General features: G+C 46.8%; 3 protein-coding genes across 4 annotated transcripts in view; 2 read left to right on the forward strand and 1 right to left on the reverse strand.

The window, feature by feature from the left end:
- The window catches only part of TSNAXIP1 (translin associated factor X interacting protein 1), a 234,700-nt gene that overhangs the window by 168,380 nt on the left and 41,068 nt on the right, over window positions 1-25,252 (reverse strand). The gene's annotated exons all lie outside the window — the stretch shown is intronic.
- RANBP10 (RAN binding protein 10) overlaps window positions 1-25,252 on the forward strand; it is a 157,205-nt gene that overhangs the window by 111,537 nt on the left and 20,416 nt on the right. For both annotated transcript variants that reach the window (XM_050922409.1, XM_050922408.1), the window contains exon 5: window positions 18,220-18,242. In XM_050922409.1, the coding sequence (XP_050778366.1) occupies window positions 18,220-18,242 (23 nt within the window). The remainder of the gene's footprint in view (window positions 1-18,219; window positions 18,243-25,252) is intronic.
- On the forward strand, window positions 6,140-17,175 carry LOC127034036 (uncharacterized). The gene is made up of 3 exons (XM_050922461.1): window positions 6,140-6,614; window positions 6,691-6,846; window positions 16,181-17,175. The coding sequence occupies exons 2-3, from the start codon at window positions 6,795-6,797 to the stop codon at window positions 16,876-16,878; spliced, it is 750 nt and encodes a 249-aa protein (XP_050778418.1). The 5' UTR covers window positions 6,140-6,614; window positions 6,691-6,794; the 3' UTR covers window positions 16,879-17,175.

Raw genomic sequence — 25,252 nt, forward strand, 5'->3', positions numbered from 1 at the left:
TTTTTAACAAACTTTAATACAAAAATGTCATGTTGTAATAACACTGAGGCTTGGGCCCAAGTAACTGTGACCAGCTTGAGCAGCCAGGCTGCCTTCTGGAGCAACGGGGGAAGGTAAGGACAATGCATCAGCCTTCACTTGCCTATGTTGGCTTTTTCAGTTTGCTTCACTGCTGCCTGTACACGTGACAGCTGCTGTTCTTGTGGGTGCAGCTAGGCACCCTTCTGTCCTGAGATGCACCTTGCAGTGACAGTTTTTCAGATGCCTGAAGGAGCAGCTGTACCACAAGGGAGTAGCATCCTCATGTGCTAACCACTTCCCATATGGCCAAGTGCACAGAAGGATGTTCCAGGGCTGTTAGCAAAGAACACTTTTGTCATATCCCTTAATTGTTTTCCTGAATAGTTTTTGTTGCTCTTTCAAAGTCTCCTGGGAGGCAATCATTCCAGCCCAGGCTGCTTTCTGAGCTTGCAGGGCAATCTGATTGGATTGTCTGTCATCTTCTAGGAAAAAATTCTTATGGAGTTTGCTTGATCTCACATGGATCCAGGAGTGGCCTCTGAGCCTTAGCCCTGCAGTTTTTCTACATCAGAACATAAGAACAGCCATACTGGGTCAGACCAAAGGTCCATCTAGCCCAGTATCTGTCTACTGACAGTGGACAATGCCAGGTGCCCCAGACGGAGTGAACCTAACAGGCAATGATCAAGTGATCTCTCTCCTGCCATCCATCTCCACCCTCTGACAAACAGAGTCTAGGGACACCATTCATTACCCATCCTGGCTAATAGCCATTTATGGACTTAACCTCCATGAATTTATCCAGTTCTCTTTTAAACCGTGTTATAGTCCAGCCTTCACAACCTCCTCAGGCAAGGAGTTCCACAAGTTGACTGTGCGCTGTGTGAAGAAGAACTTCCTTTTATTCGTTTTAAACCTGCTGCCCATTAATTTCATTTGGTGACCTTTAGTTCCTGCACTATGGGAATAAGTAAATAACTTTTCCCCATCCACTTTCCCCACATCACTCATGATTTTACATACCTCCATCATATCCCCCTCAGTCTCCTCTTTTCCAAGCTGAAGAGTCCTAGCCTCTTTAATCTTTCCTCATATGGGACCCTCTCCAAACCCCTAATCATTTTAGTTGCCATTTTCTGAACTTTTTCTAGTGCCAGTATATCTTTTTTGAGGTGAGGAGATCACATCTGTACACAGTATTCGAGATGTGGTGTCCCATGAATTTATATAAGGGCAGTAAGATATTCTCCGTCTTATACTCTGTCCCTTTTTTAATGATTCCTAACATCCTGTTTGCTTTTTTGACCGCCTCTGCACACCGTGTGGACATCTTCAGAGAACTGTCCACGATGACTCCAAGATCTCCTTCCTGATTAGTTGTAGCTAAATTAGCCCCCATCATATTGTATGTATAGTTGGGATTATTTTTTCCAATGTGCATTACTTTACATTTATCCACATTAAATTTCATTTGCCATTTTGTTGCCCAATCACTTAGTTTTGTAAGATCTTTTTGAAGTTCTTCACAGTCTGCTTTGGTCTTAACTATTCTGAGCAGTTTAGTATCATCTGCAAACTTGGCCACCTCACTGTTTACCCCTATCTCCAGATCATTTATGAATAAATTAAATAGGATTGATCCAAGGACTGATCCTTGGGGAATACCACTAATTACCCCTCTCCATTCTGAGAATTTACCATTAATTCCTACCCTTTGTTGCCTGTCTTTTAACCAGTTCTCAATCCATGAAAGAACCTTCCCTTTTATCCCTGACAGCTTAATTTATGTAACAGCCTTTGGTGAGGGAGCTTGTCAAAGGCTTTCTGGAAATCTAAGTACACTATGTCCACTGGATCCCCCTTGTCCACATGTTTGTTGACCCCTTCAAAGAACTCTAATAGATTATTAAGACATTATTCCCCTTTACAGAAACCATGTTGACTATTGCTCAACAGTTTGTTTTTCTATGTGTCTGACAATTTTATTCTTAACTATTGTTTCAGCTAATTTGCCCGGCACTGACGTTAGACTTACTGGTCTGTAATTGCTGGGATCATCTCTAGAGCTCTTTTTAAATATTGGTGCTACGTTAGCTGTCTTCCAGTCATTGGGTACTGAAGCCGATTTAAAGGACAGGTTACAAATCTTAGTTAATAGTTCCGCAACTTCACATTTGAGTTCTTTCAGAACTCTTGGGTGAATGCCATCTGCTCCCGGTGACTTGTTAATGTTCAGTTTATCAATTAATTCCAAAATCTCCTCTAGTGACACTTCAATCTGTGACAGTTCTTCAGATTTGTCACTTACAAAGTCCGGCTCAGGTTTGGGAATCTCCCTAACATCCTCAGCTGTGAAGATTGAAGCAAAGAATCTATTTAGTTTCTCCACAATGACTTTATCGTCTTTAAGCGCTCCTTTTGTATCTCGATCATCAAGGGGCCCCACTGGTTGTTTAGCAGGCTTCCTGCGTCTGATATACTTAAAAAACGTTTTGTTATTACCTTTGCAGTTTTTGGCTAGCCGTTCTTCAAACTCCTCTTTGGCTTTTCTTATTATACTCTTGCACTTAATTTGGCAGTGTTTGTGCTCCTTTCTATTTGCCTCACTAGGATCTGACTTCCACTTTTCAAAGGAAGTCTTTTTATCTCTCACTGCTTCTTTTACATGATTAAGCCACAGTGCCTCCTTTTTAGTTATTTCACTGTGTTTCTTAATTTGGGGTACACATTGAAGTTGGACCTGTATTATGGTGTCTTTAAAAAGCGCCCATGCAGCTTGCAGGGATTTCACTTTAGTCACTGGACCTTTTAAGTTCTGTTTAACTAACCCCCTCATTTTTGCGTAGTTCTCCCCTTTTGAAATTAAATGCCACAGTGTTGGGCTGTTGAAATGTTCTTCCCACCACAAGGATGTTGAATGCTATTGTATTATGGTCACTATTTCCAAGCGGTCCTGCTATAGTTACCTCTTGGACCAGCTCCTGCTCTCCACTCAGGATTAAATCTAGAGTTGCCTCTCCCCTTGAGGGTTCCTGTACCAGCTACTCCATGAAGCAGTCATTTAAAGTATTGAGAAATTTTTTGTCAGCATTTCGTCCTGAAGTGAAATGTTCCCAGTCAATGTGGGGATAATTGAAATCCCCCACTATTATTGGGTTCTTAATTTTGATAACCTCTCTAATCTCCCTTAGCATTTCATTGTCATTATCACTGTCCTGGTCAGGTGGTCGATAATAGATCCCTAATGTTATATTTTAGTAGCGCGTGAAATTTCTATCCATAGAGATTCTATGGAACATGTGGGTTTGCTTAAGATTTTTACTTCATTTGTATCTACATTTTCTTTCACATATAGTACCACTCCCCCTCCTGCACGACCTGTTCTGTCCTTCCGATATATTTTGTACCCCGGAATGATTGTGTCCTATTGATTGCTCTCAGTCCACCAGGGTTCTGTGATGCCTATTATATCAATATCCTCCTTTATCACAAGGCACTCTAGTTCACCCATCTTATTATTTAGACTTCTAGCATTTGTGTGCAAGCACTTTAAAAACTTGTCCCTGTTTATCTGTCTGTCCTTTTCTGATGAGTCAGATTCTTTTTTATGTGACTGTTTATCGTCTGATCTGACCCTTACATTATTCTTCTCCATCCTCTCCTCCTGACTATAACCTGGAGATTCTCTATCAATAGACTCTCCCCTAAGAGAAGTCTCTGTCCGATCCACATGCTCGTCTGCAGCAATCGGCTTTCCCCCATCTCCTAGTTTAAAAACTGCTCTACAACCTTTTTAATGTTAAATGCCAGCAGTCTGGATCCACTTTGGTTTAGGTGGAGCCCATCTCTCCTGTATAGGCTCCCCCCATCCCAAAAGTTTCCCCAGTTCCTAATGAATGTAAACCTCTCCTCTCTACCCCATCGTCTCATCCACGCATTGAGACTCTGAAGCTCTGCCTGCCTACCTGGCCCTGCTCGTGGAACTGGGAGCATTTCTGAGAATGTCACCATAGAGGTCCTGGATTTCAGTCTCTTCCCTAGCAGCCTAAATTTGGCTTCCAGGACATCTCTCCTACCCTTCCCTATGTCATTGGTACCTACATGTACCACGACCACCGGCTTCTCCCCAGCACTACACATAAGTCTGTCTAGATGTCTCGAGAAATCCGCAACCTTCGCACCAGGCAGGCAAGTCACCATACGGTTCTCCCGGTCATCACAAACCCAGCTATCTACGTTTCTAATGATCCAATCTCCCATTACTAACACCTGCCTTTTCCTAGCAACTGGAGTTCCCTCCCTCGGAGAGGTAACCTCAGTGCGAGAAGCAACCCCAGCACCATCTGGAAGGAGAATCCCAACTATGGGAAGGTTTCCCTCTGCTCCCATTGACTGCTCTGCTTCCCTGGGCCTTTTATCCTCCTCAACAGCGCAGGTGCTGTCTGACCAGAGGTCAGACAATTCTACAGTGTCCCAGAAAGCCTCATCAACGTACCTCTCTGCCTCCCTTAGCTCCTCCAGTTCCGCCACCCTGGTCTCCAAAGTCCATACGTGGTCTCTGAGGGCCAGGAGCTCCTTGCACTGACAGCACACATACGCCACCCGCCCACAGGGCAGGTAATCATACATGCTACACTCAGTGCAATAAACTGGATAACCCCTACTCTGCTGTGGGGCTTCTGCCTGCATTGTCTCCTAGTTAATGAACGGGTTGTTTAAAGCAAGAAGTTTTGAGCGTAGTTTGGTTTATAGGTTAAGGGGACTAAAGGGGCACAGATAGACCCGACAAGGGACCCCTGCTCCCTTCCCACTCCCCTTCCAAACTCCCTTGCGAAACTGCCTCTTAGCAGCCCCTGGTCGCTTGTGCGCTGCTTTATAAAGCCCTGGCCTGTGTGAATGCCCTGCCCACTGATTAAGGCTCAGCCAGTTACCAGAGGCTTCTAGCTTTCAAACCTTCCTTTTGAAGCTCACAGCCTTCAACTGCCAGCCACAGCACACGATCTTTCAAACAAACAACCAAACAGACTGACAACACAAGCTCAGCACACAGCGAGTAACCCCTGAACACACACACACACACACACACACACACACACACACACACACACACACACACACACACACACACACACAGTCACTTACTCCACAGATGCTGTATTTGCTCCTCCTTCACCTGGAGAACTCCCTTGCAAAACGCCCTGTTAGCAGCCCCTGTTCGCAAAGCTCCCTGGTCGCTTGTGCGCGGCTTTATTTTTTTTTCCCGTAGCATTCTCCTCAGTGTGACATATATAGAAATGTGTGGCAGAGTGCTTTCACTACCTTTCCTTCCTGCGTCCCTGCTGGATGTTTCCTAGATAGCCAATGCTCCTTCTTGAATGTGGACAGGTGTTTCTACATTGTATAGCTAGCTAGCATCTCTGATGCTTGGAAGCTCATTAGTTGTTGGGTTTCTTTTTCATATTTTGGAGCACTTCAGAGATTAATAATGGTTGTGATAGTGGTAAGAAAAGATCTGTTTGATCATACAGTCCATTCTCCACCAGGACAGGATTTAGTTCCCACAGAGAGGCTATCCCGTGTTGAACTGGTCTGCTCTGCATTTTAGCCAGAAAGCTGAGAGGCACAGCTTCCGGGTAAGTGAAGGAGCACTGTATGAGGCCATCACCCTCTAAAGTGCATTGAAGCAAAGGGGCTGTTTCATTCAATGCACGGAGTAAGCATAGCATGAAGGGGTTCATACTGGATCGCACAACTTGGTTAAAGATCTACTCCTGGAATTGTGATTGCAGATCCCTTTCCTGTGTTACAATAGAGAAGTCAATACTACTGCCATCACTTGCTCAGACTAGCATTTGGAGGGTTGAGGTGAATTTCACAGCAGTTCTGCCTTGTGCTCTGGAATTAATTTACCTTGTTACTTCATTAAGTTGTGCCCCAAATTGCCTGGCATCCAGGTTAGAAAGTGGTGATGCTCCATTTTTTCTGCATTCCAGAAGGAATCTGCAGAAATCATAAGCTTTTGTGCAGTGAAGAATATCAACAGAAGACCTTTCTGATGGCAGAAATCCTGGCATTTACATTATTAAAAATGACTTTTAAAAAGTTCCTGATATTTAGACATTAAGGAAGACGGTAACACTTTGGCCATAAACATCTCTAAATTATATCCTGTTGCACTTTTCTTCAGTCTAAATGGACAGGGAAAGAAATCAGTACATTCTTTTCAGCATCTGATAAAATAAACCACGAAGCAGTGACAAAGCAGCAGCGTTTAAATAACTCCTTCAAAATTATTTGTCAAAGGAACAGTCCTGTTCATTGAACTGTCTGAAGTCCTGTGGATGGACTCAGATAGCAGATGTCTTCTGATTTGAATCTTCAGTGCCCTTTTCTGTGTTGTACATATGTGTTTCCAAATTTATCTTTAGAAGAACAGTTGTCTCCAATCTCACGCTCACCATGAGAGAAAGGAATTAGTTTGTTTATTCATGTCAGGTGATGTTTGAGAGACTTGTGTGACATACATCACTAATCTACTGCATGTCTTTACACAGAACATACTTCCATAGGTTTTTAATAGATACCTGAGAAATGTTGAATCTTGCTAAAATATCAGAGGAGTAGCCGTGTTAGTCTGGATCTGTAAAAGCAGATAAATAGTTAAAATAGTTAAAAACTTGCTAAAATAGTTTTCCAGTACAAAAAAAGTACAACAGTTTTTAACTGTATATTTGTCAATTCACATTCTCAGGCTGCAGTAGGTTCCAGAATCCATGTGTTCCCTACTGATCGCAACCCCTCTGGAATCTACCAGAAGAGCTCTGTGTAGGCTTCAAAGCTGGTGTCTCTCACCAACAAAAGTTGGTCCAATAAAAATCACATTGGGAAAAAAAGCTACTAGAGCCTCCCCTGAGATATTGCTTGGGGTGTGCTACAGACTGCCGGGATCTGATTTGGTTATGGACAGAGACCTCTTTAATGTTTTTAAGGAAGTAAACACTGGTGGGAATTGTGTGATCATGGGAGACTTTAACTTCCCAGATATAGACTGGAGGACAGGTGTTAGTAACAATAATAGTGCTCAGATTTTTCTGGATGTGATAGCTGATGGATTTCTTCACCAAGTAGTTGAAGAACCAACAAGAGGGGATGCCATTTTAGATTTGGTTTTGGTGAGTAGTGAGGACCTCATAGAAGACATGGTTGTAGGGGACAACCTTGGTTCGCGTGATTGTGAGCCACTTCAGTTCAAACTAGATTAAAGGATAAACAAAAGTAGATCTGGGACTAGGGTTTTTTATTTCAAAAGGGCTAACTTTAAAGAATTAAGGAAATTAGTTAGGGAAGTGGATTGGACTGAAGAACTTGGGGATCTAAAGGCGGAGGAGGCCTGGAATTACTTCAAACCTAAGTTGCAGAAACGATCAGAGGCCTGCATCCCAAGAAAGGGGAAAACAATCAGACAGGAGTTATAGACCAAGCTGGATGAGCAAGTATCTCAGAGAGGTGATTAAGAAAAAGCAGAAAGCCTACAAGGAGGCGAAGATGGGCGGGATTAGCAAGGAATGCTACCTTATTGAGGTCAGAAAATGTAGAGATGAAGTGAGAAAGGCTAAAAGTCATGTAGAGTTGGATCTTGCAAAGGGAATTAAAACCAATAGTAAAAGGTTCTATAGCCATTGTGGCAAAGTACCTGTCTCTCCTCTCCTAGCTCAGTCCTTCTCAGCCTTGGAGACACAGGCTTGGGCAAAGCAAAAGCCCTTCACAGTCGCGCAGGGTCTGGCTGATCCCTTCTCAGTCAGGCCCTTGTTCTGTTGTCCTCTCCTTCTGGGGAGAGTGCAACCTGCCTTGCAAGAAAAGTTTTTAGAGTTCAGCTGCCTCTACTCGCTGGCAGCTACTCTACTTCTCTCCTCCCTCCCTGCTTCCCTGCCAGGGAGGGTTTAAAAAGGTCTCCAGCCATTGGGGCCAGCTGAAACTAATTACCTCCCTGGTAACCCCCTGTTCCAGCTGAACCTTATTCCTCCATGGTTAAGCCTTCTGGGACTAATTACTACCCCACTCTTGGTAGCTAAGTGTCCTGAGTTTGCCACACCATATAAATAAGAAGAAAACAAAGAAAGAAGAAGTGGGACAGCTAAACACTGAGGATGGAGTGGAGGTTAAGGATAATCTAGGCATGGCCCAATATCTAAATACTTTGCCTCAGTCTTTAATGAGGCTAATGAGGAGCTTAGGGATGATGGAAGGATGACAAATGGGAATGAGGCTATGGAGGTAGATATTACCACATCCAAGGTAGAAGCCAAACTCGAACAGCTTAATGGGACAAAATCAGGGGGCCCAGATAATCTTCATCCAAGAATATTAAAGGAACTGGCACATGAAATTGCAAGCCCATTAGCAAGGATTTTTAATGAATCAGTAAACTCAGGGGTTGTACCGTACGACTGGAGAATTGCTAACATAGTTCCTATTTTTAAGAAAGGGGAAAAAAGTGATCCGAGTAACTATAGGCCTGTTAGTTTGACATCTGTAGTACGTAAGGTCTTGGAAAAATTTTTGAAGGAGAAAGTAGTTAAGGACATTGAGGTCAATGGTAATTGGGACAAAATACAACATGTATAAGCAGCGAAGAATCCTGTGGCACCTTATAGACTAACAGACATTTTGGAGCATGAGCTTTCGTGGGTGAATACCCACTTCGTCAGATGCATGTAGTGGAAATTTCCAGGGGCAGGTATATATATGCAGGCAAGCTAGAGATAATGAGGTAGTTCAGTCAGGGAGGATGAGGCCCTGTTCTAGCAGTTGAGGTGTGAAAACCAAGGGAGGAGAAACTGGTTTTGTAATTGGCAAGCCATTCCCAGTCTTTGTTTAATCCTGAGCTGATGGTGTCAAATTTGCAGATGAACTGAAGCTCAGCAGTTTCTCTCTGAAGTCTGGTCCTGAAGTTTTTTTTTTTTTCTGCAGGATGGCCACCTTAAGGTCTGCTATAGTGTGGCCAGGGAGGTTGAAGTGTTCTCCTACAGGTTTTTGTATATTGCCATTCCTAATATCTGATTTGTGTCCATTTATCCTTTTCTGTAGCAACTGTCCAGTTTGGCCGATGTACATAGCAGACGGGCATTGCTGGCATATGATGGCATATATTACATTGGTGGACGTGCAGGTGAATGAACCGGTGATGGTGTGGCTGATCTGGTTAGGTCCTGTGATGGTGTCGCTGGTGTAGATATGTGGGCAGAGTTGGCATCGAGGTTTGTTGCATGGATTGGTTCCTGAGCTAGAGTTCCTATGGTGCGGTGTGCAGTTACTGGTGAGAATATGTTTCAGGTTGGCAGGTTGCCTGTGGGCGAGGACTGGCCTGCCACCCAAGGCCTGTGAAAGTGTGGGATCATTGTCCAGGATGGGTTGTAGATCCCTGACGATGCGTTGGAGGGGTTTTAGCTGGGGACTGTATGTGATGGCCAGTGGAGTCCTGTTGGCTTCTTTCTTGGGTTTGTCTTGCAGTAGGAGGCTTCTGGGTACACGTCTGGCTCTGTTGATCTGTTTCCTTATTTCCTCGTGCGGGTATTGTAGTTTTGAGAATGCTTGGCGGAGATTTTGTAGGTGTTGATCTCTGTCTGAGGGGTTAGAGCAGATGCGGTTGTACCTCAGTGTTTGGCTGTAGACAATGGATCGTGTGATGTGCCCAGGATGGAAGCTGGAGGCATGAAGGTAGGCATAGCGGTCGGTAGGTTTTCAGTATAGGGTGGTGGTAATGTGACCATCACTTATTTGCACCGTGGTGTCTAGGAAGTGGACCTCCCATGTAGATTGGTCCAGGCTGAGGTTGATGGTGTGGTGGAAGCTGTTGAAATCGTGGTGGAATTTTTCCAGAGTCTCCTTCCCATCTGTCCAGATGATGAAGATGTCATCAATGTAGCGTAGGTAGAGAAGGGGCGTGAGTGGACGAGAGATGAGGAAGCGTTGTTCCAGGTTGGCCATAAAAATATTGGCATATTGTGGGGCCATGCGGGTGCCCATAGCGGTGCCACTGATCTGGAGATATATATTGTCATCAAATTTGAAATAGTTGTGTGTGAGGATAAAGGCATAGAGCTCAGCAGCCAGTTGTGCTGTGGCATCATCAGGGATACTGTTCTTGACAGCTTGTATTCCATCTTTGTGTGGGATGTTCGTGTAGAGAGCCTCTACATCCATGGTGGCTAAGATGGTGTTTTCTAGAAGGTCACCAATGCATTGTAGTTTCCTCAGGAAATCAGTGGTGTTACGGAAATAGCTGGGAGTGCTGGTGGCATAAGGTCTGAGTAGAGAGTCCACATATCCAGACAGTCCTTCAGTGAAAGTGCCAATGCCCGAGATGATGGGACATCCAGGATTTCCGGGTTTGTGGATCTTGGGTAGTAGATAGAATAACCCTGGTCGGGGCTCTAAGGGTATGTTGATTTGTTCTGGTGTTAGTATAGGAAGTGTCCTGAGTAGATGTTGCAGTCTGTTAGTCTATAAGGTGCCACAGGATTCTTTGCTGCTTTTACAGATCCAGACTAACACGGCTACCCCTCTGATACAATACAACATGGTTTTACAAAAGGTAGATCGTTCCAAACCAACCTGATCTCCTTCTTTGAGAAGGTAACAGATTTTTTAGACAAAGGAAATGCAGTGGATCTAATTTACCTCGATTTCAGTAAGGCATTTGATACAGTTCCACATGGGGAATTATTAGTTAAATTGGAAAAGATGGGGATCAATATGAAAATAGAAAGGTGGATAAGGAACTGGTTAAAAGGGAGACTACAATGGGTCGTACTGAAAGGTGAACTGTCAGGCTGGATGGAGGTTACTAGTGGAGTTCCTCTGGTCCCATAACTGATCCCTATCTTATTTAACCTTTTTATTGCTGACCTTGGCACAAAAAGTGGGAATGTGCTAATAAAGTTTGAGGACGACACAAAGCTGGGAGGTATTGGTAACACAGAGAAGGACCGGGATATCGTACAGGAAGATGTGGATGACCTTGTAAACTGGAGTAATAGGATGAAATTTAATAGTGAAAAGTGCGAGGTCACGCATTTAGGGATTAATAACAAGAACTATTGTTATAAGATGGGGAGGCTTCAGTTGGAAGTAACAGAGGAGGAGAAGGACCTTGGAGTATTGGTTAATCACAGGATGACTGAGCCGCCAATATGATATGGCCGTTAAAAAAGCTAATGCAGTTTTAGGATGCATCAGGCGAGGTATTTCCAGCAAAGAGAAGGAGTATTAGTACCGTTATGTAAGGCACTGATGAGACTTCATCTGGAATACTGTGTGCAGTTCTGGTCTCCCATGTTTAAGAAGGATGAATTCAAACTGGAACAGGTTCAAAGATGGGCTACTAGGATGATCCGAGGAATGGAAACCCTATCTTATGAAAGGAGACTCAAAGAGCTTGGCTTGTTTAGCCTAACCAAAAGAAGGTTGAGGGGGGATATGGTTGCTCTTTATAAATATATCAGAGAGATTAATATTAGGGAGGGAGAGGAATTATTTAAGCTTAGTACCAATGTGGACACAAGAACAAATTGATATAAACTGGACACTAGGAAGTTTAGACTTGAAATTAGAGGAAGGTTTCTAACCATTAGAGGAGTGAAGTTCTGGAACAGCCTTCGAAGGGGAGTAGTGGGGGCAAAAGACACATCTGGCTTTAAGACTAAGCTTGATAAATTTATGGAGGGGATGCTTTGATGGGATAGCCTAATTCTGGCAATTAATTTGGCAATGGATCTTTGATTATCAGCAGATAAGTATGCCCAGTGGTCTGTGATGAGATGTTAGATAGCTTGGCATCTGAATTACTACAGAGAATTCTTTCCTGGGTGCTGGCTGGTGAGTCTTGCCCACATGCTCAGGGTTTAGCTGATTGCCATATTTGGGGTCAGGAAGGAATTTTCCTCCAGGGCAGATTGGCAGAGGCCCTGGAATTTTTTTGCCTTCCTCTGCAGCATGGGGCATGGGTCACTTGCTGGAGGATTCTCCGCAGCTTGAGGTCTTCAAACCACAATTTGAGGACTTCAGTAACTCAGACATAGGTTAGGGATTTGTTATAGAAGTGGATGGGTGAGATTCTGTGTCCGGCATTGTGCAGGAGGTCAGACTAGATGATCATAATGATCCCTTCTGACATTAAGGTCTATGAGTCTGAGTCTATAAAGAGATTACCTCCCCTACCTTGTTTGTAGGATTCTTTCATGGCCTGCAAAAATGGGGGGCTAGTTCTTTATCTGAGAGAGGTTTCCTCCGGTTGAAGTTTAATGAAATTCTGCTTTCTCATAGCCACCATTTTATTTGATCATTGGCGAAGTGGTTCTGTCCCCTAATGTAATGACTGCTTGACTTTCCATTACACTCTGCAGCAAGCCACACCATAGCTAAATGTTTCATTAGCCTGTGTTGGAAGTGCTGGTTTTGTCGCAGGAGGGCAGCATCCCTGAAAGAGAAACGACTGGGTCAGTGCTGGTGAAAGGTGGTGGTATGCAGAGGAAGTGTGCTTTGTGCCTATGTGCAAGTGAACTCCCCTTCTGACCAGAAGAGACTCTCTCTGCTGGCAAGAGGGATATCTCAGTCTCTGCCCAGTTCAGTCCTTGGGATCTCTGCTGAGATTGTCACGGTGGCGTTTGTGATATCAGAACTGTTCACTTGGAGCTGCGCTGACACATGCACATATTGTATCCAGACCACTGAACAGTTATCAGATGTTAATGACTTGGCCAGTACTGCCCTGGCTTGGATGTGAACCACTGACTTACAGGAGAGACACTTTGCATTCTCTTCCTAAGCTGTCCAGTCTTGAGTCACCACCGCCTTCCTAAAACTGACTTTGCAGCTATCTCCAGGCACTTGAATTGCTGCAGGAAGGCGGAGTAGAGTTGTTTTTTATCCGGCTGAAGAGTTAAGGAGCTGTTATCTCTTTTTAATTTCTGCTAATGACCTTGTGGTGTCTGGACTACAACTGGGCTCTGTTTAAGTAGTTTTCTGGCTGTTTGAAACAATAAAACTGACTGACAGGTTCCCACCGCCTCCCACACATATGCTCTAGTCCGTACTGCAGCGTGGTCCAGAGAGTTTTACTGAGATTATAAAATGGAATACTGCTGAAGTAGCATCTTCCATAGTTACACTGGGGTTAGTATTTCCTTGTTCAGGACGTGGAACATAATACCCTTTTCTGTTGGGAAACCTGAGCTATGTCCTGTGTTGTAGCAGAATCTGAGCAGAGATCTGGCTACCGCTAGAGAAGAGTGGCTGTGATGCAACCCTGCTTCAAAGAGGAGAAGGCTCTCGGTTTAAGTGCAGGGACTGTAAATTTCCTCCTTTGTGCTCACCTTGTTTCCTGGGGCAGCTGGCTCCCTGCACTGCAAATGGGATGGCTGCAGGCGCCCGGGGGAGAGCTGCACTCCACCCACAGAAGCCTGAAGGATGCCTGCTACGGAGCTGGGCTGCAGAACCCCTCCTGCTGCCGTGGTGGCTAGATCAGCAGGTTAATTTCCTTTTGTCGTAAGGGTGGGAACAAGCTCTCACCCAGCTGGCCAAACAAAATCTGAAACTTAACCAATGTGGTGGATGGAAACCCCACAGAAAGCAGTTCGATTGGTGAAGGATCTCTGAGTGGGGAGAGCAATGCAGAAGGGTAGGTGGGGAGACCAGACAAATGACCAGGAGGGGGAAATCCTTTGAAAATTTCCCCCAACTCTTTATTCCAGTGTATTTAGCATATTGAGCCATAGTTTTGTTGCCTTGGGATGAGGTTGCCTACTGGAAAGTAGCTCCAAACTGTGTGGTAGGTTAAAAACCTCATGGCCCTATAAGCTGTTTAGCTGGTCACGATCCAAGACTTTCTCAACCCATTTAATCATGAATCTATGTTGCTTCCAATAGGGCACTTTTTAAAATTGCTGGAGAAAGTGTGCTGTGTATCACAATTCTGTATTAAAAGTAGAGATGGAGAATGAATTGTCTCCAGCGGAGTCTGACTATATGGGCAGGTAGTGCACAGCAAACTGGGGTGTAAATCTACCATGCGCTAAAAGGTCTATAGTGCACTTTGCTCTACTCCTGTTACAAATGAGGGAGGATCAGTGCACAGAGCAGACATTTTAGTGCACTGTAGCAGGGTCCATGTGGCCAGCTAGTGACTGTAGATTTACACTTTACCTTGCCATGCACTCATGTATTTCACTGCAGAGTGGAGCTTTTTTCACACCTGGGGTCAAGACGCAGCAGACTATGTAAAAGAATCAGTGCACACTTGTTTCATCTGATCCCTAGGGAGCACTGCAATTCCATGCCTGGGAAGGAGGCCTCGATGTAGTGTTTAGCATGTCAGGAATAATTAATAGTCTAAGCCTAAGAAAGCAGTGCTAGAAACCTCCTTCCCACCTGTCTTTACGTCTGTCAATCTGATCTACCGTCAGTCAGCAGAAAGGCTAGTGGTGATCCCTGCAGTAGTCATGACCCCAATCTCTTGCCTACGCTGATCCACTCTTCTATACTTGCAGTTGGGTCTCTGTCATCTTAGCAATGTGAATCTCCTCTCTGCAACACCCACAGTCCTTGGGCCTTCTGATAATCTCCTCTCTGTAACACCCCCAGCCCTTGGGCCTGCTGATGCTACTCCTACTCTGAGTCTGAGATGCAGTCTAGCACTCGGTATTACAGCCGAGGTGGCTGGGCCTGCTCCTGTGAGGAGTGAAGGAGCTCTTGGGTGCTGATGTAGTGACAGCACAGAGAGGCATACGCACTCCAGCTATAGAGCCCAGGAGATAGACTGGGGGGTATCCGGCAATGAATAGCCTTGGGAGGGATTGTTTTACTCCTGGAGTTTTGTTAGTGGTGATTGGGGAAAAGTGTCCATGCATTTTGTCATTGCCCCCATGCTACATGTGCAGGAAGGTAGGTGGAAACCAGCTGTTCTCCCAGATGCTGTTGTGTCCTTCAAGTCTAAGCACTAGCGTGCGGGGGCAGCTCCAGGCATCAAAGCAGCAAGCTTATGCCTGGGGCGGCAAGCTGTAGGGGGCGGGCTGCCGGTCGTTCTGAGGATGGCAGTCAGGCAGCCTTTGGCAGCGTGTCTGTGGGAGGTCTGCCAGTCCTGCGGTTTTGGTGGTGGGTACGACAAGGTGCGGGACCAGCAGATCACTCGCAGACGTGCTATCAAATCCGCGGGACCAGCGGACCATGTGCAGAAACGCCGCTGAAGGCTCCCTGACTAGCTGTGGACATTCCAAAGGGAGCTCATTCACAGCAAACAGTAGCTCTGTTTGTTTTTTAGATAAGCAGCTCCAGGAGCCCTGAGTTCACAACAAAACAAAGAGTGTTATCTTTACTTAAAAGCATTATGGGAAGCTTCCGGAGGTCAGTTACAGCATAGTAAGATTAATCACTGTTTACACTGGCACCCCAGCGCTGCAAGCTGTTCTCTTTATTCCTCTCGTCGAGGTGGAGTACCTGCAGCGCTGTAGCCAGGGAGATAAAGCGCTGTATGTGCCTTGCCAGTGTGGACGGGGAGTGAGTTACAGCGCTGTAAAGCCACCACCAGCACTGTAACTCTCAAGTGTAGCCAAGGCCTTAGGTTTACCTCCATGCCTGCCCACCAGCGGCTTATCCTGATGGTCTGTTAGCCAAAGTTTGCTCACCCCTGAATTATAGGGTCAGCTAATGAGCGGGTCATAAAAATTTTCCATTTTTACTTATCCATCTGGGAGAGGGGGGCGGTTTATAAACAAACCAGCTTATGATTGAGTATATACTGTAGTTCATATGTCTCATGATTCAGGAACATATAGTACAGATGCCTCATGCCCACCAGCCAGCCTAGCTGTGCTCTCTGCTCTGGGAGTTGTGGTTACCCTGTCAGCCCTCCTGCATCTAGAAATGCCTTTTACATGTTCTGCTCCCCAGATAGCTTGACTTGATGACTTGGAGCTTTTGGTGGTGGTCAGAACCTGTGACTGAATAATCTTCTCATCCATGCCTTAGCATGGGTAACAGTAAAGGGCTCTTCAGTGTAGCAGAGAAAAGTCTAACACTATTCAGTGGCTAGAAGTTGAAGCTAGATAAATTCAGACTAGAAATAAGATGTACATTTTTAACGGAGAGTAATTAACCATTTCAGTCCCTGGAAAAATCATGGAGCAGGTCCCCAAGGAATCGATTCTGAAGCACTTAGAGGAGAGGAAAGTGATCAGGAACAGTCAGCATGGATTCACCAAGGGCAAGTCATGCCTGACTAACCTCATTGCCTTCTATGAGGAGATAACTGGCTCTGTGGATGAGGGGAAAGCAGTGGATGTGTTATTCCTTGACTTTAGCAAAGCTTTTGATACGGTCTCCCACAGTATTCTTGCCGGCAAGCTAAAGTATGGACTGGATGAATGGACTATAAGGTCGATAGAAAGCTGGCTAGATTGTCTGGCTCAACGGGTAGTGATCAAAGGCTCCGTGTCTAGTTGGCAGCCGATATCAAGCAGAGTGCACCAAGGGTCGGTCCTGGGGCTGGTTTTGTTCAATATCTTCATTAATGATCTGGAGGATGGCGTGGACTGCACCTTCAGCAAGTTTGCAGATGACACTAAACTGAGAGGCATGGTAGATACACTAGAGGGTGGGGATAGGATACAGAGGGACCTAGACAAATTAGATGATTGGGCCAAAATAAATCATATGAGGTTCAGCAAGGACAAGTGCAGAGTCCTGCACTTAGGACGCAAGAATCCCATACACTGCTACAGACAAGAGACTGAGTGGCTAGACAGCAGTTCTGCAGAAAAGGACCTAGGGGTTACAGTGGACGAGAAGCTGGATGAGAGTTGACGGTGTGCCCTTGTTGCCAAGAAGGCTAACGGCATTTTGGGCTGTGTAAGTAGGGGCATTGCCAGCAGATCGAGGGACGTGATCATTCCCCTCTATTGAGCATTGGTGAGGCCTCATCTGGAGTACTGTGTCCAGTTTTGGTCCCCCCACTACAAGAAGGATGTGGAAAAATTGGAAAGTGCCCAGCGGAGGGCAACAAAAGTGATTAGGGGGCTGGAGCACATGACTCGTGAGGAGAGACTGAGGGAACTGGGATTGTTTAATCTGCAGAAGAGAAGAATGAGGGGGGATTTGACAGCTGCTTTCAACTACCTGCAAGAGGGTTCCAAAGAGGATGGATCTAGACTGTTCTCAGTGGTAGCAGATGACAGAACACAAGGAGCAATGGTCTCAAGTTGCTGTGGGGGAGGTTTAGGTTGGATATTAGGAAAAACATTTTCACTAGGAGGATGGTGAAGCACTGGAATGGGTTCCCTAGGGAGGTGGTGTAATCTCTTTCCTTAGAAGTTTTTAAGGTCAGGCTAGACAAAGCCCTCGCTGGGATTATTTAGTTGGGGATTGGTCCTGCTTTGAGCATGGGGTGGGACTTGATGACCCCCTAAGTCCTCTTCCAACCCTGATAGTCTATGATTGGAACAACTTACTAAGAGTCATGGTGGAGTCTCCATCTGTGACAATTTTTAAATCAAGATGGATGTTTTTTTTAAAAGTTCTGCTCTGGGAATTATATTGGGGAAGGTCTCTGGCCTGTGTTATATAGGAGGTCAGACTAGATAATCATGGTCCCTTCTGGCCTTGGAATCTAGGAATGTGGAGCACTACCATCCTCTCCATTGCTGCATATCTGAGAAACTGCTTCTGACTCTATCCCTGCCTCAGTGCAAGGCCCAGTCCCTGGGAATTGTACAGGGAGTTTAACACTCAATTCCACAGCTCCAGCTGGAAAGGAGAGGTAGCCACAGGCCAGACCACAGCAATATTGAAGCATTACAGCTTCCAAATCAAAAATCTGTCTTGAACTGAAGCTAAGTGACTTCTTAGTGGAGTCTTGCAGTGACGTGAGGGAGAAGCAAAGAAAAAAGGGGCTGCTTTTGTGAAGCTTATTGCACTAAAACTGATGGGGAAGAGTGTCTGAGAACACCCGGCCTTCGACCTGAATCTTTGCCAAGCCACAGGGTCGAGGGGAGAGGAGGACACTCTGTTAAACGACAGGTCGCTAAGTCCAGAGCCGGAGCTGAGATTTACTGAAATGTTGTAATGTTTCGTAGCATGTTAAGTCTGTAGGCACACGTGGAGAAAAATCCTTTGTCTTTTTAATTCTAATATTTTTTCCCTCCACAGGTATAGCATTTACAGACCTCCCTGTAAGTACAACTATTTTCAGTATTTTAACTAGGGATGCAAATGAAAGGGAGGGGGACAGTATGGGATGTGGGATGTCTTCTGTTTAATGCCATGTTACAGGGGTAGCACGTGTTCCTAAATGCAGGGGCGGCTCCAGGCTCCAGCATGCCAAGCACGTGCTTGGGGCGGCATGCCGTGGGGGGCGCTCTGCCGGTCTCCGGGAGGGCAGCAGGCTGCTCCGATGGACCTCCCGCAGGCGTGCCTGCGGAGGGTCCGCTGGTCCCGCAGCTTTGGCATGCCTGCAGGAGGTCCACTGGAGCCGCCTGCCGCCCTCCCGGCGACCAGCAGAGCGCCCCCTGCGGCATGCCGCCCTGCTTGAGGCAACAAAATGTCTAGAGCTGCCCGTGCCTAAATAATGTTTCCCATCTGCCTCTGTTTCATTGGGGTGAGAGTGCTCCCTTTTATGAGACTGTACAGTCTTATCACCAGGTGTGTGGTCGCTCACAAGATCCCCATTAAGAATAGTTACCTGTCCTGGAATTGCCGCATGAATTTCTGCTTTATTACACCTTAAATGGCTGTCTCCTAAGAGCAGCTTTGTCTGCAGGGAGCACTGTGTGGTGTTCACTTGAGGCTCAGCATATGACAGTGCACTTTAGCATCTCAAGCCTTGTTAACAGAAAACACACTTGCTTGTTTGGTGTTACTGCTTCTAAACTCCCATTGCTCCCATCTGAACACTGCAGCAAAGGGTCTTTCCCTTGCCAAGGTAGCGATTAGGGATTGAGTGTCTGTGTCCGGAATGCTCAATTGTTCCTTCATTTGTAGGTCCCCTTACTCTGCCATCAGCTCTGCTAGCTGTTGGCAAGCCCTGCACACACCCTCTGTACCCAGCCATAGGCAATGCTGCTGCGAAGATGTGCTGAGCTCTGCTCTCTTCTTGGCTCTGTCAGCCTGCAATGTGTCAAGCTGCTCTCAAATCAGGAGTTTCCACATGGCGTTGCACTTAGCTGCGCCAGAGACAGTGAAAAGTAGTTGGAGGGTTATAAGAACACGGCTGTCTCAACGATTGCAAAGGAGTCCAAATTTGCTGGGCATCCTGCATGAGTCAAAATGTTGTGCTTGCCCCTTGAATATGCTGTTCATCTATAATGCTTCAAACATGCAGGTCAGGAAGGAATTTTCCTTCGTGCGTATGGGCAGGGCCAGTGGGTTGTGTTCCACTCTATCCTGAGATTGCAGGGAGTGTGGTTGGACATTGGGCATTCTCCATGTGCAGCAACAATAGGGTTAAATAGTCCCCCCGCAGTCCTCCATTAAATCTGCAGTTATACAGATTAACACCTGTGTTCAGCAAGGTGCAGCCTCGGTTCTGAGTGTTGCTTTTCAGTTCAAGGCTCACAGCTCTTAGGGTGTCAGCTGAACAAGTCCTGCGGTGACGCTCCAGAGTATTCAGTACATATGTATGCAATAATGGGTGACAGTGAGGGTATTCCCTGGCCATCTTGTAGGTCTAACAGAACATTTCCCTCTAGTCTTTTTGCCCTGGTACCCGGACCTCTGTGGTACTGTTCATGTGATGTTTTGTGGACAGCATCGGTCTCTTCCAGGAAGCTAGTGCCCAGGGCAGGACACAGTGGGAAAGCAGGACTTCGTTGTGAGCACTGTTACGGTTTGGCCTGGTGGATCTCACACCGTGGAGTACAAATGCGACTGGATATGCTGCAGACAGCCAGTGTCACGTTCATCAATGTGCTGGCTCTTCCCAAAGCCTCATACCACCAGTGCATCCCGGCATGTTGGCCCCAGCGTGCCACACTGTGTACTAGTGGTTTCTCTGCCTGATTCTGTCCCCGCTCTTCAACAGAGCGCTGAATGAAGGAATGGAGCGGTCCATGCTCCCACGCCATAGGGGTGCTGACCCCGGTTACTGCCTGGTAACTAGAGCAGAAGTGATTCTCACACCCCCTCGAAAGCCCATTTGGCAAGGAGGTGAATACGTCCAGTTGTGGAAGTGGCAAGGGGCAGGGAAATGCTGCAGAGCCCGAGACTTGGTATCAGCATTTCCTCAGGAGAAACAAAGGAAAAATGGGTTTCTCTCAGTCGGGGACTGACAGCAGGCAGGGTCCTATGCATCCTGGCCCTTCCTCCTTCACAGCCCCAGACACCAGTGATGGCAGCAGGCTGCTGTTTGCAATTTGCTGTCTGGATGTTGTTTTATATCTGCCGACTGGTAGCTTGCCTGGACCTCCTCCTGACCCTCGACCTCACAGTCCCTGTGCTGCCAGCCTCATCCCCAGCCTCCCTTTCCCATCCCAATTCCTGCCCCTCGGAGTCTCTTCTTCCTTCCCTCTCTCCTCCCTCCCCCCACTCCCTTGCTCCTGTTTACTCACCACCTCCTGTGGTCCCCTTCCCCTAGCCCTCCCCAGAGTCAAACAAACAAACTGCGATAAGACTGTCTGACCTCTCTGCTGCTGCCTGATCCCTTTCCCCACCCACTGCCTCTTGGGTCTCTTTTTAGACTCTTTAGGGGCATAGACCACATCTTCCTCCGTTTCTTATAACGGTGTCTCGCCGGTTTAGTCTCTGATCCTGACTGGGGCCTTTGGGTTGCACAGCAGCTTTAGGACCGATCAAGGCCCTCTTTAGGAACGGTAGCAGATCTCAGATATCATCGTGCTTAGCATCAGTACAGCTTCCAAGTGCTTTAGACCATAGGAAATGTTTATGCATTAATATAGCAAGGGAGACGCATCCAAATTAGTTAAAACACAATGTGCTTTCATTGTAAGGTACAGCAGAGAGAACACAGAGTATAGAAGATGTTAAACATTAAGTGCATCTTCGCATCCTTTGCCAGGGCTGTGAAAACTGTTTTAGAAGCTCTGCTGCAAAAGGGAATGGAAATACGAAGATCTTCAGAAATCTTAACTGAGTGAGCCTTGTAGGAGCCAAGGGTCTCAGACCCTAATAGGGCTTGTCCTGTTCCCTTGAAATGGGATTTCTTTTGCCCACACACATGATGGTCCGATGTTCCTTCTGGGTGTAAAGGCTTCCGCCTTCATTGGTGGCCTGTTCTGCTTGAAGCAAACTTTCTAGAGAACACCAACGAGACAGGCAATAAGCAGAATTTCCTTGACCAGTTGTAGGGAAGTTGTGGGGCTGAATTAACTTGTGGGGTGACTCCAACTTCAGTGAGTTTACACCAAGAATTTAAATTGGTCCTTCAGCCCATTACCTATCGGAACAGTTTCCTTGCAGAGTTCAAAACCAATTTGTTTTCCTTTACTGCAGGGGTGAGCAACCTTTTATTTATCAGGAGCCATAGACCCAGTGGAAAAATCGATGGCAGGCCACAAATGTTCAACTCACCTGCTCTGGGGGGCGCGGAGGCTCGGGGCTTCCCCACAGTAGGGCAAGCCGGTGCTCGAGGCTCCAGCCCTGCAGCGCGGCACCAAGACTCAGGGCTTCCCTCCTGCAGTGGGGGAGCTGGTGCTCACAGCTCCAGCCCCGTGGTCGGGAAGCCCTGAGCTTTGGTGCCCCTCATGGGGCTGAAGCTGTGAGTGGTGGCTCGCCTGATCACAAGGGGAAGTCCCGTCCCCCCAGCCTTGGCAGGTGAGTTGAACATGTGTGGCCCGCAGGCTGGATGAAACTGAGCAAGGGCCAGATCCAGCCCACGGACCAAAGGTCCTCTACCCGTACTTTACTGGTACCAATGGGCCTTGGGTAAAGTACACAGTCCCTAGCCGCACTGCTTGTGGATTAGTGGTGAGTGCTGATTTTTCCAATCTCAAGAAGGATGAATGGACACACTCAACTCCAAAACTGCATTTCTCTGGAAATGTTTATCTACATTAGACTATTATCACTGAAAAGTTAGCCAGCAATGACTTCATCAACAGGAACAGGGTTAAGTGAGTTTAAAAAAGCCGCTCTTAAACAGAGTTGAGCATACCTGCAGGGGTTTGCACTGGTTTAACTAAATCAGTTTAAATTTAAACCAGTGCAGCTTTCTCATGCATCCAAGCCCAGACAGTATCAGACATTCTTGCCTTACCTGAAAAGACCTGCATAAATATCAGTGGGAGAGCAGAAAAGCCCTTACATATTTTTCAGGGCATGTTTTTAATGTCAGGCAAGGCTGTTTAAAGGGGGCTATAGTTTTAAATGTTTAAATCAGGATTGGATGCGTTTCTAAACGGTATACTCTGGGGATTATTTGGGGGAAGTTCTATGGGCTGTGTTAAACAGACGATCGGGTTTGGTTCTGTCTGACCTCGGAATCTTTGAATATAGCAGAAATGGGAATTTTTTTTAAAAAATAGTCAGTTTAAAAGATTTGTATCATCAGTGTCCCATTAATATCTCCCCCCCCCGTTACGCCCATGCCCTGGGGAGAGTTGAGGCATCCAGTTGCGCAGACGAGCCTAAAAGTGCAGATCAGCTCTGCAGAGTGACTGAGGCCCCTTACCCAGGAATCCTGCTCCCTGTGTGCTGCCGAGTCCTATCTGCCAAAGGTTTTGCTAGCTTGACTCTCATTAGCTTGGTAGATCCAGTATGTTTCCAGTGGGTGTGAAGCCAGGCTGCTCTCAGGGAAGATGATGGCCCCTTAATGGCTGTGCTAGGAACAAGCAGGGAATGAGGCTGTGGGAGAGGAGGCAGCAGCGAGGGGAGCTGGGTTAGGACTTGCGGAGAGCAGGAGGTAGACTGGGGAAGGTGCAGGGGATGTGGTGTGACAGAGGGAAATACGAATATAGAGAATGTGCAAGTGACTGCAGGAGCTCGGTGGGGAAGAGGAGACAGTGGGGGGAGCACTGAGGGAGGAAGCAAGGCTGGATAGGCAGCTGCCTCACTCGGTAGGGACGGGGGTAGAGTGGTAGCTCCCTGCACCTGTAGGATCGGAGAGAGGCTGCATTGTGATCACTCTCAAAGGGGGAGCCGGCAGCTTCTGCTGATGATGAAAAAATCTGAAGGGAAAAACCACTGTGATATATCGTTTTTAATGTGTCGTGATTTTTTTGGGTCTGACTTGTGACTTTGGGAGGCCATGGGCTGGCGACAGTGAAACAGGGTGGAGGCCCAATGCATAGACTGACAAGATGATAGTCTGTTAGAAGCTTTCCCTTATTGCCAGTTCTGTTTGAAGGGGAGGGGGATCTCTAGCTCCACTCTGAAAATACCACAATTCCCCCATGTGCTGCCATCTCGCTGTGCTGCGGTGCACAGGCATAGCAGCCCCTAATGATAAGGCACTGAGTGGCGTGAGCTGCATCTGAATTAGCCCACCTGCGTAACTCACCAGTTCTTGCTCAGGGATGTGATACAAAGGAGATGCTGAGTCAGTGATGCAGCCAGCTTCGTTTCCTCCTTTCCTTTCCCAGCCCGGGGGCAGAGGGGATGAGTGTTGTATGAAGCAGCCGCTTCCACTCCCTGGTTTGGCATTTCAGACACCAGAAACGTGCAGTGCCAGCCGTTCATGTCTCAATCGGTAGAATAGCAGCTAAATGCAGATCTTTTTGGAGGAGAAAAGCATGCTCCAGTTCACTGGACTTGAAATGCCAGCTTTGCTGGGAGGTTCTTTGGGGAAGGGAGAAGTCGCACTGTCTCATCTGCCCAGCATACCTATTGCTTTTAAACCTTAGAACAGAAGGAAGGGTTCAAAGGAGTTCTTCAGTTACTTGTTTCCTCAGAATCCAGTGAGGTTGCTTAGCTGTGGAGTGTGAAGCCTGGGCCATCAGACTGCTCTCAGGCACTGACGTTACCTTGGGAGAGGTCCCTTGCCTTGTCCTGAGAGGTGTCGCACCAGCATCTTCTGCTCTTCTGTTTTGGTGCATCTCACATGGCAGCTGGAAAGTGAGGCCCAGCGTTTAACACTAGCAAGTGTACGAAACTAAACAAGCCAGAGTTCTGGCTCTTCCTCTCTCTGTGACCTGGAGATTTCAGGAGCCTCCAAGTGGCAAGTAAACCGTGTGGCCACCTCTCCGAAATTCCACTCTGCCTTTATTCCTTTAACTCATAACAGGAGGTGGCATCCCTGGCTCCGGCATAGGCTCCCATATGGTCAGGTTGGTAGGAACTGCTTGGCACGTGTAGTGCAGTGCCATCTATCAGAAAAGAGAGGTCCCGTGGCCGTCTCTACAGTAAAGTTCTCACCTCTCCTCGAACTTCTCTGACTGTCCCTAGTTACTGAGCTGTGTTTCTCTGTGAGATAGCGCTCGGGCAGGAAGTTCAGTCCTTCCCTTTGGAACTTGGGCCATTTTACTCCTCGTTTTACCATGATGGGGCCCTAATGTGAAAAGTTATCTACAGAGAAACAGAATAAAGCAGGGAGATATTTACTGTCAGTGGTTCCCAAACCACGGTCCTCAGATCACCCCTGGTTCCTGGCACACTTGCTGCTGGCCCACAGAGTGAGCTGGTCACACGGTGCCACCTCTGCCCCTTGTTTCCAGTGAGTGTATCACGCTGACTCCTAGCTGCCTGACTTAGTGATTGCTGTAACTGCCCCAGGGATGTAATCATGAACAGGAGAAGTGGCCAGGAGACTCTCTAAGGTGTGGTCCACACAATGAAATATTTGGTGAGCCCATGCTCTGCGTGTTGTCTCCCCTCATCCTTCCACATGCCATGGAGATTGGATACCTCCCTGCACTGTTTAGAGAATCTCCGAAGATTCTGATGGGGGCAGGATTGGTACAGGGCTAACTTAAATGGCATCCATTTGCTTGTACTGGGTTCAGTGACTGTCTCCCCAAACTTGAATCACATCATCTCAACCCTCCAGGAGCTGAATGACGTGTTGGTTGATGTTTGGAGAGACCGTCGCATTGGCACAGCCACTGGCAAATGAAATTGAACCCTGGGTAGTGAACATGCTGGTTTGGTTGGCATCATTGGCGAGCTGAGTTACCTACAGGACCCTCTTACTACCCCACCTGCTGTGTTGGATAGTCCTTGTCGCGGGACAGATTGTGCCCTTGAAGGGGGTCCTGAATCCTTCCCCTTTTGCCCAGAGGTGCAAGATGTTTGG

The sequence above is a fragment of the Gopherus flavomarginatus genome, chromosome 14, assembly GCF_025201925.1.
Source record: "Gopherus flavomarginatus isolate rGopFla2 chromosome 14, rGopFla2.mat.asm, whole genome shotgun sequence".
NCBI lineage: Eukaryota > Metazoa > Chordata > Testudines > Testudinidae > Gopherus > Gopherus flavomarginatus.